The sequence below is a fragment of the Corvus kubaryi genome, unplaced genomic scaffold (genome assembly GCF_017639235.1).
Source record: "Corvus kubaryi isolate FWS band 111438036 unplaced genomic scaffold, C.kubaryi_AGA036_p1.0 71, whole genome shotgun sequence".
NCBI lineage: Eukaryota > Metazoa > Chordata > Aves > Passeriformes > Corvidae > Corvus > Corvus kubaryi.
This window is the reverse complement of record NW_024582059.1, coordinates 6,891,252-6,905,181: the sequence shown is the minus strand read 5'-3', so window position 1 is coordinate 6,905,181 and position 13,930 is coordinate 6,891,252. Positions and strand designations below refer to the sequence as shown.

At 39.4% G+C, this 13,930-nt stretch overlaps 1 protein-coding gene across 3 annotated transcripts in view; it reads right to left on the bottom strand.

Moving 5' to 3' along the window:
• The window catches only part of MND1 (meiotic nuclear divisions 1), a 40,823-nt gene that overhangs the window by 22,926 nt on the left and 3,967 nt on the right, over window positions 1-13,930 (bottom strand). For all 3 annotated transcript variants that reach the window (XM_042049876.1, XM_042049878.1, XM_042049875.1), the window contains exon 4: window positions 13,024-13,172. In XM_042049876.1, the coding sequence (XP_041905810.1) occupies window positions 13,024-13,172 (149 nt within the window). The remainder of the gene's footprint in view (window positions 1-13,023; window positions 13,173-13,930) is intronic.

Below are 13,930 nucleotides of genomic sequence, written 5' to 3'. Positions count from 1 at the left end.
TCTTACTCTGCAAAGGTCTCACAACGTTAAGCTAAACATTTGTGCAGCAGTTTGGGTGTGCAAAGTGCTACGTGCTGATAACCATCAGTTCCATCACAGAACTTGGGGTCTGGTTTGTATCAAAGGACACAGATTAGACGTATACGCATAATTTATAACCTAGTATGATTGCATTAATACCAGGGATCCACTTCAGCAAGCCACTGATGTACACCTGGAAGAGGAACACTTAACCCCCAACAAACAGCAGCAGCAGGTTTCAGTTCCATTCCATGTCAAAACCTGCCTGATAAGACTTTTATTCTAGAATAAAAAAAATACGTTGTTTTTTTCCTCCGGCAAAACTTTTTGTTGGTCCTATGCCTTCTGGTTCCGTTTTTAACCACTCTAACCACCAGTATCCCACAAACATGTAGCTTGTCTCACCAGCATATTAAAATATTTGCAAACCTAGTGTAAGCCATGCAAACCCAGCCCCTGAGTATGTTCACTGGGCAAGAATCAAGCCAAGGTCTCACATGCTAACCACCAAGAGTGCTCACAGCTGTTAGCCCACTATCATTATGGTCTGAAAGAGAAATAGCATCCATTTCGTTTTCTTCTGGCCAAACACTCAACCAAAAATGGTATTAAAAATGACTGCTCTTGTGAGCACCACTCACTGTGGCACTACAGAAGAATTAAAGACACATATTTTTTAATTATTTCTAACTTGCAAAGTTATTTGCTGTGGGTTTGAAGCTCGCTGTGCTTTATTTCAGTAAAAGGCAAAGCTAGTTTGCTTTTGGCTTAAACAAAAGCAGTTCAAGAGGTTTAGGGTAACATTTGCAGTAGATAGGTGTATTTCTTTTCTATGTGAAAACGAACTCACTACTGAAAAACTTAAGTGGAATTGACAGAAGGCATGGAGAGAAAGTACTTCAAAGCATTCCTCCAGATTTTAAAGAGAGATAACGAAAAATTGAAGCCAAAAAACAGACTAATAATATATAGAGAGGAAAAATATAGATTAACAAAGAACAATCTGAAAATATTGAAAACAGACCTGTTGTGTTGAAAGAAAGGCAAAGAACATTATACTGAAAGAAACCACTTAACAATTAGTGTTGACTAAAACTTAAAGAGGAAGAAAAATCCCAAAGGGCAGCACATTGAAGGGCAGAACTGCTTTCTAAAGTACTACACTAAGCAAGCATTCAGCCACTCAAGTCACATATCCATACTTCCCAGGGTTTCCAAATACACACAAGCAAACTTTGCAGCCAGCTAACTACAGTCACAGCAGCATGGAGAGCACTGTGACCTGCAGTACTGTGGCTTCTGCTCTGATCTCAGGATGTCACGTACCACTCATGAAATGCCGTTTCTCCATATAATCCACCCAGTCAATTGAACTATAGTAGAAGCAGCCACCACTGGGACTTCAGTCAGGAATGTGATAAACTCTTAGTGAGGCACAAACAGCAAACATACACTCACTACATAAATACAATTAAGATCTATTATTTTTATCTTTTAACATTTGTGAAAGGAAGATAAAGCAGCATGCAAGATCTTACCCTGAGTCACTCAAAGTCATTTCAGCAATATGAAGTAGGGATTTGTGTTTGGTGGGACTTAGAAGGAGCAACTTGGAGACTCCAATACTTCAGGAAATATAGGTAAGAACAAGAGTAGAGATCAAAGCAAGATAGAGTAAGAATTTTTAACTCCTGAACTGAGGAATAAACAAGATTTTTTCAGCAAGAGAACACCATAAAATGGAAAGAAAACAGACTGTAGAAAAAAATCTTGGAATAGTTAGGGCCTGCCACATTTCTGTATTCATAAGAACCTTTTTTTTTTTTTAAATACTGCAATATAGGTATACTGGGAAAATGTTCAATCCAACAACTCTCTTCTCTTTATGCATGATACAAATTTGACAATTTAACCATAAAAAGATTACCTAATTTTTAATGCAATCTTTGAAAGTGTCAATTCAAAAACTTGGGAGAAGATGGGGAATAAACTAGATTCCTTGATCAAGGGAAGGTCTTCCTCCTGACACTCATTTACCCTGATCTCTGAGACCCCTGAGGCTGGTCTTATTAGTGAAGACTGATGCGAAGAAGGCATTCAGTAGCTCTGCCTTCTCTGCATCCTCTGATACCAGGGTCCCCCCTTCATTTACTAATGGGCCCACATTATCCTCTGTTTTCTTTCTGTTATTTACATATTTGAAATACCTCTTTCTGTCATCCTTGACATCCTTGGCCAGATGTAATTTTAGATGCGCCTTGGTCTATCAAGTCTCATTTCTATTTCTCCTGACCACCTCTCAATACTCACTCCAAGTGGCCTGGCCTTGCTTCTGTCTCCTCCTTTTGCTTTTACTTGAGTAACGACAGGAGTTCTTTATTCATCCATGGAGGTTTCTTGTGCCCTTGGCCTGACTTTCTCCTCACTGGGATGCATTCACTATTCTTGAGCCAGCAGGAAGTGAGCCTTGCTCATCAACCAACTCTCCTGGACCCCTCTTCCCTGCAGAGCCTGGCTCCAATGGGATTCTTCCAAGAATATCCCTAAAGAAGCTAAAGTTAGCTCAGCTGAAGTTCATGGTCATCATCTTGCTTGCTGTCCTGCTACCTCTTCACCCGACACTGAACTCTACAATCTCATGGTCAGTACAGCCAAGGCTGCCTCAACACGACTTCCTTGTCGGTTAGTATGAGGTCAAGCAACACACCATTCCTTGTGGGATCCTCTACTACCTGTGAAAGGGAGTTACTGTCAATGCTTTCCAGGAACCTCCCGGCCTGCTTGCGCATTGCTGTACAGCTTCTCCAGCAGATGTCAGGGTACTTAAAATTCCCCCACAAGAACCAGGGCCTGTGACTTTGAGACTTGCTTCTAGTTGCTTGTAGAAGGCCTCACCCACTTCCTCCCCTTGATCAGGCAGTCTGTAGCACATACCCACAATAGCGTCACTCTTTCTACTCTTCCCTTTTATCCTGACCCACAAGCTCTTGACTCGCTCATCATGCTCATCAAGACAGAGCTGAGTACATTCCCTTCCCCCCATAACACATGGCATTTGCTATTCAAAATGAAAGGATGGTACACTACTTAAGCAAATAACACTCACTCCAAAACACCATACTACTAATCCTACCAAGGTGCAAGTTCTGTCTTTTTGAAGAAGTACCAAAGAGGTACCAAGTGGGAATTTTTTAGGTTAGCACTGTAACATGTCAGTGATTAAAAGGAAGTATCAGACACTCACGCTAAGTAAGTGAAGGTTTTTTCCAGGGGACTAAACTGAAAAAATATCTGACTCTCCATACAACTGTTTGACAAAGCACTACAAAGACTCTCAAAACTAGTAATTCTGAAGTTAGATCTCTTCACTCATAAGCAATATTACTATGTTTTGCTAGAGAATTCATGTGGGTAATACTGATTTACTTGCCCCTCCCACAAACAATTCATTTTGCATTTCAAGACTAAATTTAGACCTATAATCCTGATTTGCTTAACATGCTAACAGATGAGAGTGAGATGAAACATCACATAGTAAATTAGGCATGGTTCTGTTCTCAGGGCATATAGAATATGAGATGAGTCCTTTTTTTTTTGGCAAATAAAATAAAACATGTGGGGTATTCAGAAGAAAAATGAGAAATCCCCCCTCCACAGGAACTTTCACTCATCCATGTACAAACCTGATGTTGTTACCTGTAATTAGTTTAAAGATATTACTATATAGCAAATCCCTCTACATTAGAAGTATTTTAATTCAATTATTTTCCATCTTTTTAGATTTGCCATAATAATTAAGTTAATTTAGAGAAAATACCTTGCCAAGAGCTTTTGTTTTTGCTTCGTTCATTTACAACACCATTTGATAAGTAGTGGTTACGCAACAAAAAATAACTGCTCGAGGCCAACCTCCTTAAAAGACAAAAGGTGAAAGAAACAGTTGTGCAGGCTCAATGAAAGAACTGAATTTCTGTGGCTGCTTTCAGAGTTGCCGTAATTGGCACGACCTGAGGGACAGATGGCTGTCTACTCAGATACAAATATCAAGTACACCCCAATCAACCTAAAAAAACCCCAAACCAACAAAACACCAGCTGAAGCACCTCATTCAACACTGTTTCACAAATGCAAGCAATCTAATAAGGAAAGCTTAAAGAACTTCAAAAGACATTCACATGACTGACAGAACTACAGAAAATTTTCATACTTGGACATGAAGGATATGCCTGTTACTGCATATTAGTGTATTTAATAACCCTACAAGTCTAAGGTGGTAATTAACAGGTCTGTTCAAGGCAGAAAGAACATAGAAAGATATTTTCCCTTGGAAAGAAAGGGAGAAAATGAAGAAAAGTTTTAACTTTTCCCTAAAGAGCTTTAAAGATTGCTATCCTAAGCAGCTGGACCATACACTTACAATGCCTTCAGGGACTAAGTAGAGACAGGCCCAAGCTAAAACACAATAATCATCCAATATTCCCTGAGCTCATGTTCTGCTTAAACACTTTAAAAACCAAATCAAACTTTATTTCACAGACTTTTAGAAATGCCCAAATTCTACACTGAGATATTATCAGTAAAATAAAAAACCTCAGTAAAATACATCTATCAAATTTCAGAGTTTTGACAGCAGTCTTACATACTCACTCTTCATGCCAATTTCATCATTTTAAAGTAATGCTTAGACAGATAACCAAGTCATCTCCAATTCCCGATACAAAGAAGAGTCTTTGACAGAACTACCATGTGTTCAAAAATAATGAGCTGCTTGGCTGCGACAAGAAAGACCTGTTCCTCTCAAGTCTCCCTGCATAAAAATAACACATTTTGGTTTTATACTCTATTTTTTTGTTTGTTTTGTTGGTTTTTTAAAATTTTACTCCTTTCAGAAGAGGAAAATTCTATAGAGTGAGACTTCTATAATTGCTTGCTGGTAGTTTATTTCTGCATGCATGCTGATTTTCTAAAATAAAATACGCTGTATCAATTGAAATACAATATTTTAAGGGGAAAGTCAAAGTTCAAATTAAATAGGATTACAACTCACTGTGTCCATCAAATCCAACTTTGAAAGTAGTATTGCCTCTGACCTATCACCAGCCTGGAAGCTCCCAGCCTTACAGTACAGGCAAACTTCCAGACAGCACAGAACATTTAAGTCTTTAAAGTTTCTTGGGATACTGGGTGCACGGCTGTGTCTGTGCCAGACCTGACTGGGCTTCTGCAGTGAGAGCCCTGTTTTTGCTCCCAGTTTCTTTTCATTTCAGATTAACAATTTCACTGCAATGCCAGGAATGGAGCCAGCAGCCAGAATGCAAACCTCTTCAAAAAGGTACACTGTGTGATGATATTACCTAAAAAAGTCAGTGTCACAGACAACCGTGTTTGAAAAACCTAGTAGTTTTCCTGCATTATATCAGAATGAATATATAATATAAACTCCTGAGGGACAGGAACAATATATCCTTTTTAGTATAGTAGGAATCTTCCTTCTAATGTACATTAGAATCTTTAGTTATTACAGAGACCATTTTGAAAAAAGAAATTGCTCTTAAATCATGACAATTTTACCTTACGCTCATCAAGAAGGAAGGAAAGGAAAACCTACACTTCACAGTTGCCATCAAGCTAGTCACATATTAACAGCAAGGAAAAGGAAAAGCATGAAATTCAACTAATGAACACCAAATTATGAAGTTGCTTAATTCCAACAGAAGCCTCCAGAGCACTGTATTTTAGAAGTCTGCCATGCCAGCAGTAACTAAGCATACTCTCCAGGGCTTTGTAGCATGCCATGAAACGTAATTCCAGAAAGCTCTAATAAGTTACAGCATTAGAAGAATCTTCTCTGCTGGACATTTTAGGACTTACTAAATGCAGAATCATTTTAAGACCTCACCATTTTCCAAGTGCAAGATGCAGAGGTAACAAAAACTGTGGACTATTCAAATAAAATTTCATTAGCATTTTCCAGGAGACTAAGAGGAAATAAGCCTTACAGGATCAACAAACAAACAGGCATAGATACAATCAACATATTCACAAGGTTTAAATGATGCAAATTCTCAGCCTCTTGCCCTTACTGCTACAGCTCCCCCTAGATGGTTTGAAGTGAGTTAGTCATACTATACCAACTTTGCAGGAGGCCATTTTTAATGCATCTAGTCCTGTAGCTCAAATAAAATGTACAGGTCAGTGAAAGCCAGAAGGCTGAAGACAGGAAGGAATCACTAATTGTGTCTGTTGGGAGAGTAATTACTAGGCAAGAGGAAAAAAAAAAAAGTGAGCCAGCACAGAATGTAATCACCCAGCCCACTGGGGTGCAGACTATCAAAATGGTCAGGGCAATCCAAAGAATAACTAAATAAGCACAAAGCTACATGACATGTCCTCAAACAAGAGGGAAAAAAGGAGGCCCAGCATGCATAGGGGAAGACTGCTCTAACAGCTTAGTCAACACATTGGGATCCTGCCTACGTATTACAGAATCATAGAATGGTAAGGGTTGGAATGGATCTTAAAACCATCCAATCCCAACTCCCTCTGCCATGGGCAGGGACACGTCCCACTACACCACGTTGCTCAAGGCCTTCCTTATAACTGGCATTAAAAGAAAGACTGCTTCAGCAATCACAATTTTATTTTTCCTAGAAAGGAACAATTTATTACATTTCCTGCAACGTAATAAAATTAAATTGTAAGCATACATGTGTCTAAATTAAAGAATGAGAAAAATGTCTAAATAAGTAATTCCTAACACAAGTCACACGCATTAGTTGCAAACGTTCTGATGTACTTCTCTGGTTTGGAGGACGATTCTTTAACCATGCTATCTACTCCCTGAAATTTAGAAAATATATATGAAAAAGATATTGCTAAGCTTTCTAAAGGTATTACAGCAAACCTTACAATCATGATAAACCTTAAGACATTTTATATCTGCAAGTCCTTCTTTTTCGATAAATAGATTAAGAATTTTTAAAAACACACTGAATACAGCTTTTCAATGGATCATAATGTGAAAATATTACACCCAAAAAATAAACTGTTCTATCAAAAGCATTAGGCCATGGATTCCAAAGGTGTTGCACATGTACCTCTAGGAATACTTCATCACTGCTATGAGGCAAAAAACCCCAAAACAGTGAGAACCTGCATTTAGAACCATCAGAGGCTGAAAACTGCAATACACACCTGAGGCATGTATGGAGCTCTGCTAAGAGCTGATGGTGTACCATCTGCTGAGGACACCTCAACAAAGCAATGCCAAAAGCTTGCTCCACAGAACTAGGTCCCACCGACTCTCCCTTCTGATGCAAAGCTCCAGCCAGGGCACACAACTTGTCCAGTATCTTCAGCAACATCACCCAACTCCAAGCACCATCAGGAGCCTGCTACCCCTCACTGCTCATCTGTCATCTCTACAGATTTGTACCTCAGTTCAGGATTGGCTGCTTTTTGCCAGCCACTGCTGAGCATTTGTACCTAACAGAATCAACCTCCAAACCATGTGGAAATACCCTGACAACTGAGTGAGTCAGTCAATCAGATGAAGGAGGAGGCTGCTCACACTGAAACAATGGGGACAGCAGAAGTTTCCTGAACTTCAGTCAGTGGTCTCAAGCAGACTTTATTCAGCAACTTTCCAGTCACAGTATATAAGGAAGAAAAATATACCTAAAAGGATAGATATAAACCAAGCTGTGTCTTGAAAGAACTTTCTGATGGTTAAAACTCAAAAGTTTTTTGTGTGCATTCTAAACAAAGAAGGGTCTCTCCTTTTAATTATGTTGTCAAATATCTTCAGGAGGATTCAAGCCAGATTTCTCACAATATGAATGTGTTTTCCCACTAACTATTTTCAAATAACGTGCATTCCTAACATAAGCCTTTCCTAATAGAGCATTCCCTTAGTTGCTTTTTACTAAAATAAATTCTTTCATGTTTCATATTTCAGTGCTCATTAGTACAAACAATTTAATACCTATGAATTCACTTAATTTTGACAAGTTCATTCCTGCAGGGAGGTGGGGGAGGGGTTTTTTTTTTTCCTTTTTTTTTTAAACTAGCTACCAAATGTGAGCCAGGATGTACCCACTTGTAAATGACAGGCAGGATGTACCCGCTTCAAATTCTCCCCTTGGTTCAATATATGAGTCACAGGAAGTGAAAATCCCTCCTCTTACCAACCCTAGGGCAGGGATTTAAGGAATGAAACATCAACTAATCCTTTCTATCTTAACTAACACTGGCCCAATGCAATGCTTAGTGGGAGAAAAAAATTGCCAGAAACTCTCAAGTCTCTTGGTCATGAGTATGCTGAAGCAAGCACAGGGGAACAGCACAAAATGTCCGTCCTGTATCCTGCTCTAAAAAGATTCTCTTCAATCTTTGTTGCAGTGCAAGGTGACACCATTTTGCTCTCAGTTGGAACAGCAGCTCTAATACTTTTGGCTGCTACACTTTCCCTTGCAAAGCCTCAGAGCACAGAAGATTAATCCACAAGACACAACACCATGAGAAATGACACAAATAAAAACACAGTGAAATGAATGGTTTTAAACTGAGCAGTGAAACGGACACCACCACACCGAGGAAAGGAAGCGAACTGGTTGTTTTCCCAAGCTACTGAACGACAGTGCTCATAGTACTGTCAATAGTTACACTAACAACCGCAACATCTTTGAAGTGCTTAGTATTTCAGGTCCCTCTCAGCACAGACACAAGTGTTTGCCCGAGACACAGATGAAAAAATGAAACCAAATCTAAGCTGAATTTGCTTATACTAAGGCTACATCAGAAAGACTTCTCTTTTCCTCACTCACAATTGTTACACCAAGAATAAACATCTTGTTTTGTCAAACTATAACTGATCATAGGTAATTCAAAGCTTCTGAATCCAACAGCCAGGAAAATATTGATAAAGAATAAAATCACATCATTTCAGCTTTTCTTAGGGAAGGAAGCAAACCACGACCTAACTACCTCATCAGTAAAGCTTCCAAAGTTCTCTTGACAGGTGAGGTTACATTAAAAATTTCTCAATTTACAAACACTGTTAAAACATTATTTCTCAGTCCACACCCTCACTCTAGTCTCATCATCTCATACCCGTACCCAATCTAACCAAATGCAACTTCCACATGCAAACAAACCAAATGTGTGTATAAACCCATCTAACCAGAATGCAGCTTCCAACACATTTCGCTTTTTCAGTGGTCCTCTTCACAGATGCATAAGCGTAACCAAGAGGTAAAGAATAAGCACCTGGCAGAAGGCATAAACCCTTAGGAGCAACCATGCCACTGCAAAACAAATCAATACAAAATCCAAAGGGACCTGCTTCGCAATTCTCACTCGGAGCTATTGGAAGAAATTGTTCCAGCAGATGCTACACAAACTAAAGATATTTGCTGTCTTTGTTTTTCAGGAAAACAGGAAGAGGTCCAAGCAGTAAATCTGGGTTAGAGGGCACCACCAAGATCCTAATTAGATCAGCACAAGATCTGCCATATATTTAAGTCAGGGATTAGTGCCCCTCTCCGAACACCTGCTTCCACAAAAGCAAGGCAAAAGATGGGGTCAGGCAGGGAAGCTGTCAGGAGAAACATTGTTTTTAATTGCCATATCTCTGCACGCTGATGATGTAATAAATCCTTCCTGAAAAAACTCTAGGGTATACAGAACCCCTGTGAAGTGCAGCTTTAAACATCCGGACAAAACTGGCTTGATCTTCATTATGAGTCCTGAGTCAAACTTCTCTGCTTCTGGGTCTCTAAGACAGGGTGTGGCTTAATAATCACTAAAAAATTGGAAACAAAAAAATTGCTTCAAGAACAGCTCCTAAAACAGCCCCCCACAATCACAAGTTCTGTAAGATGCAGAATGCTATGAGCAACCTGGCTGTAACATTCTGAAGTACCAATGTATGCAGGCAAAAGTTCCTGTAGCAGGCCCAACTCGTCAAACATAAGCCTCAGTGCTGTGAATTAATAGGGGAATTTGCATAATGAAGAAGCCTGTTCTGCTCCTCCACATTATTTTCAAATGACAGTTCAGCACTTGGGATCGCTGCTATCCCTTGACTATTTATCCATGCCCTCAGGAAACAAAGATAATGCCTCCTGGCAAAAAGCCTTAATTGTAGCATGAACTGAACTGCTGGATTTTTAAACATGCTTTAAGTAAGGCAGCCTGATTCTGGCTTTTAACTGCTGAACAAAGAGACCAACTCATGTAGTTAACAATCAATCTGGACAAGACACAGAGAGAAAACACATCTCTCAGCATGCCACAAGCTCTATATGGGAATGATCAAAGACAAGCAACATGCAACAGAAATGGTACAATAGCTGACTTCTTTCCTCTGCTTTGTATGTTCTGACAAGAAGTTTTGTGATAGTCAGTGACTAGATTTAGAAGCCCTTAAGAAAATCTGTATGTGTGCACATCAAGAAGAATACAAACACCAAAAGAGCTAATTTGAACTCACAGACAGAACCAGTTCCCATCTTGTAAAAACATTCAGAGAGCTTTTCATTGAAAATGCCACCTTTCCACTCAACAGAGAAGTTACTTTCAGCTAGTGAAAATGTTTTTTCCTGAAATGCTGAAACATTTCCAGTCTCATCAGAGAAGCAAGGTAATGAAGACAAGTACTTTTAAAGACTCATAGCATCATCTAAAGAGACCTCTTACACCAATAAGTCCGTATGTCAGGAGCAGGGCTTGGCTTGCAAAAAAGGTTCTGGTAACAAAATTATTTCTTTCCACTGGAACAGTTTTATATTGCAGAATTGTTCATATCAGAATAGTATATTTCTACATAGAAATAAACCATAAAATAACATTACAAATCAGTAACTACCTGCCCATCACACTTTCACAATAACAGATGTTTGCATAAGTAAAAGTACATTTAAAGCAGTACAGCGTATTTTCGTAGGTAATTCCTGGATACTTACCATGAAGCACATTAGGCAGATTCTGCAAGACATTCCAAGGAGATACTTGTCAGGGTATGCCAGAGACCTGCTTGACCAATTATGTTTAAAATTCATGATGGGACTGGGCCCAAGGGCAAGGACAACAAATACCAACTCCTTCATTCAGCTACTTGGCTACAATACGGAGTATGAGCAACAACAAAGAGGATCCAAGAGCAAATCATTTGCATTCAGCAAAACAGTGGCACCAGAGTTTGGTGAACAAAGCAGAAGTTTTGGAACATATTTGTTCAATTGCTCAGCTGGCAATTTATGTGCTGGCAGACTAAGTAGCCTGGTCCAAAACTTGCGTAAATATACTAATAAGTTGAGTAATTTTACTAGGAATTTCAGTTCCAAGTCAGTGCAGAGTTAAACTAATCTGTTTCAGACAAATGAAACTTCACTGGAGTAAGAGTCAGTGCATCGTTACTATCAGTGTATAAAAATTAATTTAAGTCCAAGGATGCCAGGATTAAGTCCATGCCTGAAAATAGTACAACCATAGTCAGCTAAATCAAACCCCTTTTTCAATTCAAGATGTGGAAAAAAAACTTTTCTTTTTAATTATCTTGATATAATTGTATAAAGAAATAGCTGAAGTTGACAACACTGTACATAAGACAGCAGTGTGTGAGATTCATTCACAGCTACGCCTGAAGAAAATAATGTCTGTAAAAACGTTCAGATGCTACCAGTAAATCTGCATTAATTCAAATGATTCTTTGATGAAAAAACATAATGCTAAATAATCATGGGAAGAGTTGGCAGTGCTGTGGTACAATCACACCACACGATCTCATAAAGCTCATTTGTTCATCATCTTATTATATACTTCCATTGCAAATAAACTGATGAATAGATGCTTTCCCACTCCCATCAGAAGCAGAAAGAAAGACAGTTCCTAAAAAGCAGGAAAGAACCAGATGAATAGAACAGCAACGTTGCAACAAAAGATGCCTTGCTCTTTTGCAGGAGAGCCTCTCCTCCCCCTCTCCTCTGCCCTGGTGAGGCCTCCTCAGGAGTGCTCTGCCCAGTTCTGGGCTCCCCAGTTCAAGAAAGACAAGCAGCTACTGGAAAGGGTCCAGCAGAGGGCTATGGAGATGAGGAGGGAACTGGAGCATCTCTCTTATGAGGAAAGGCTGAGGGAGCTGGGCCAGCGCAGCCTGAAAAAGAAATGACTTTACAGAAGAGAGGGGATCTCATCAATACAAATACCTTAAGGGCAGGTGTCCAGAGGATGCAGCCAGACTCTCTACAGTGGTGCCCAGCAAGAAGACAAGGGGCAACTGGCACAAACACAAAGCTCTATCTAAATCAGAAAAAAACTTTTTTCCTTTGAGGATGACAGAGCATTGGAACAGGCTGCCCAGGGAGGTCATCGACTCTCCTTCTCTGGAGATACTCCAAATCCACCAGGATGTGATCAATGTGCAACCTGCTCCTGGTGAACCTGCTTTAGCAGGGAATTGGTCTACATCTCCGGAGGTCCCTTCCAACCCCAACCATTCCTTGATTCTATGATTCATGACCAATTTGCTCTTTTCTCCTGCTAAAACTGCAGTATGTGCTCACAAATTAAGCCACCGATAAAAGCAGATGAAAGCACAATGGCGTAAGTAGAAACCATTGTCCCATTTACTCAAGTTATGCATTTCAGGTGTCATCACTTCTAGGTTATTACCACATGATGGCCTACATTACATAAAAGACGCAAGAACACGCTACCTAAATATTTCGAGTCCTTAAATGATGCTTTGCTTCCTGACTAACATGCTTTCAGCAGCAAGTAGACAAAGAGTTTTCTCAAGCTCCAGCAAGAACCTCCGCAGTTTTCCTGACTTAACAGTAAGATAATGACAATGCCCAGCCATGAATGACAGATAATTCCTATAGTAATATCTCTGTGTGTGGACATGCACACTTGTACACATGAGATATAAACAAGAATGACAAGGGGGTGTAAGAAAAAGCAAACCCATTCAGATAAACAAGTGCTTTCATAAAACAGATTTACCTGAGACTCTAACTCCTCCAATTTACGCTTCCTGGCATGAAGAGCTTTACTTGGAAAAGCCCAGAAATAATTGGAAGTTCCAATTCTATCAGTGTCCACCATGCCATCATCAACAAGGCTTTGCAGAATCTCTTTCACTGACATCGAGGCTAATAAAAGCAAAAATATAAAATTAGAACCACATAGCACCTAAACTATGAGTACCACAAGCCACCATCTACAATCATCTATATTTTCCTCTAATAGTCAACTAGCTGGAAAATTTCACAAGGACAACATGCCCAAAGCTTCACTTGAAGGGATGAATCTCTTTGAAACCAGCAGTTTGCTCCTGAACACTGCTATTCTGCACATCTGCTACCAGATGTTTGCAAAACACTGCTCATAAGTATTGCACAAAATACATGCATATAACACTACAATACTATAACAAACCCATGGGAGGTACCTGAGAAGTTGTCTTGCAATCTTAATTCTAACTTGGATTAACTTGTTTAAGTTTCTTGATTGGGAGTGTAATTACATTTCACTTTGTAATGCTTAACAAAGTATTCCATAGCAGCAGAGGCACTAAAGCCATCTGTCTACAGACTCAGGAATGACAGATTCTGATTTTGATTATACTCACTTCCAAAACAGAACATCACTTACACTCACAAGGATCAACATTTCTGAACATAACTGATCATTTCCTAGCAAATCTGTGGTATAATTCACCATTTTAAAAAATGATACCTGTTCCACAAAGCTAAGCAGTTACATTATCCTCAGGTGTTGCAGATATAAAGACTTCTGAGCTCATTTATATATTTTGGAGTCCGAAATTCAACTTCAAGACTACAGGGGATCCCATACCTTTTGGAAGCTATAGCCTGGATGCCAGGACAGCAGCATTTCCACATGTTAG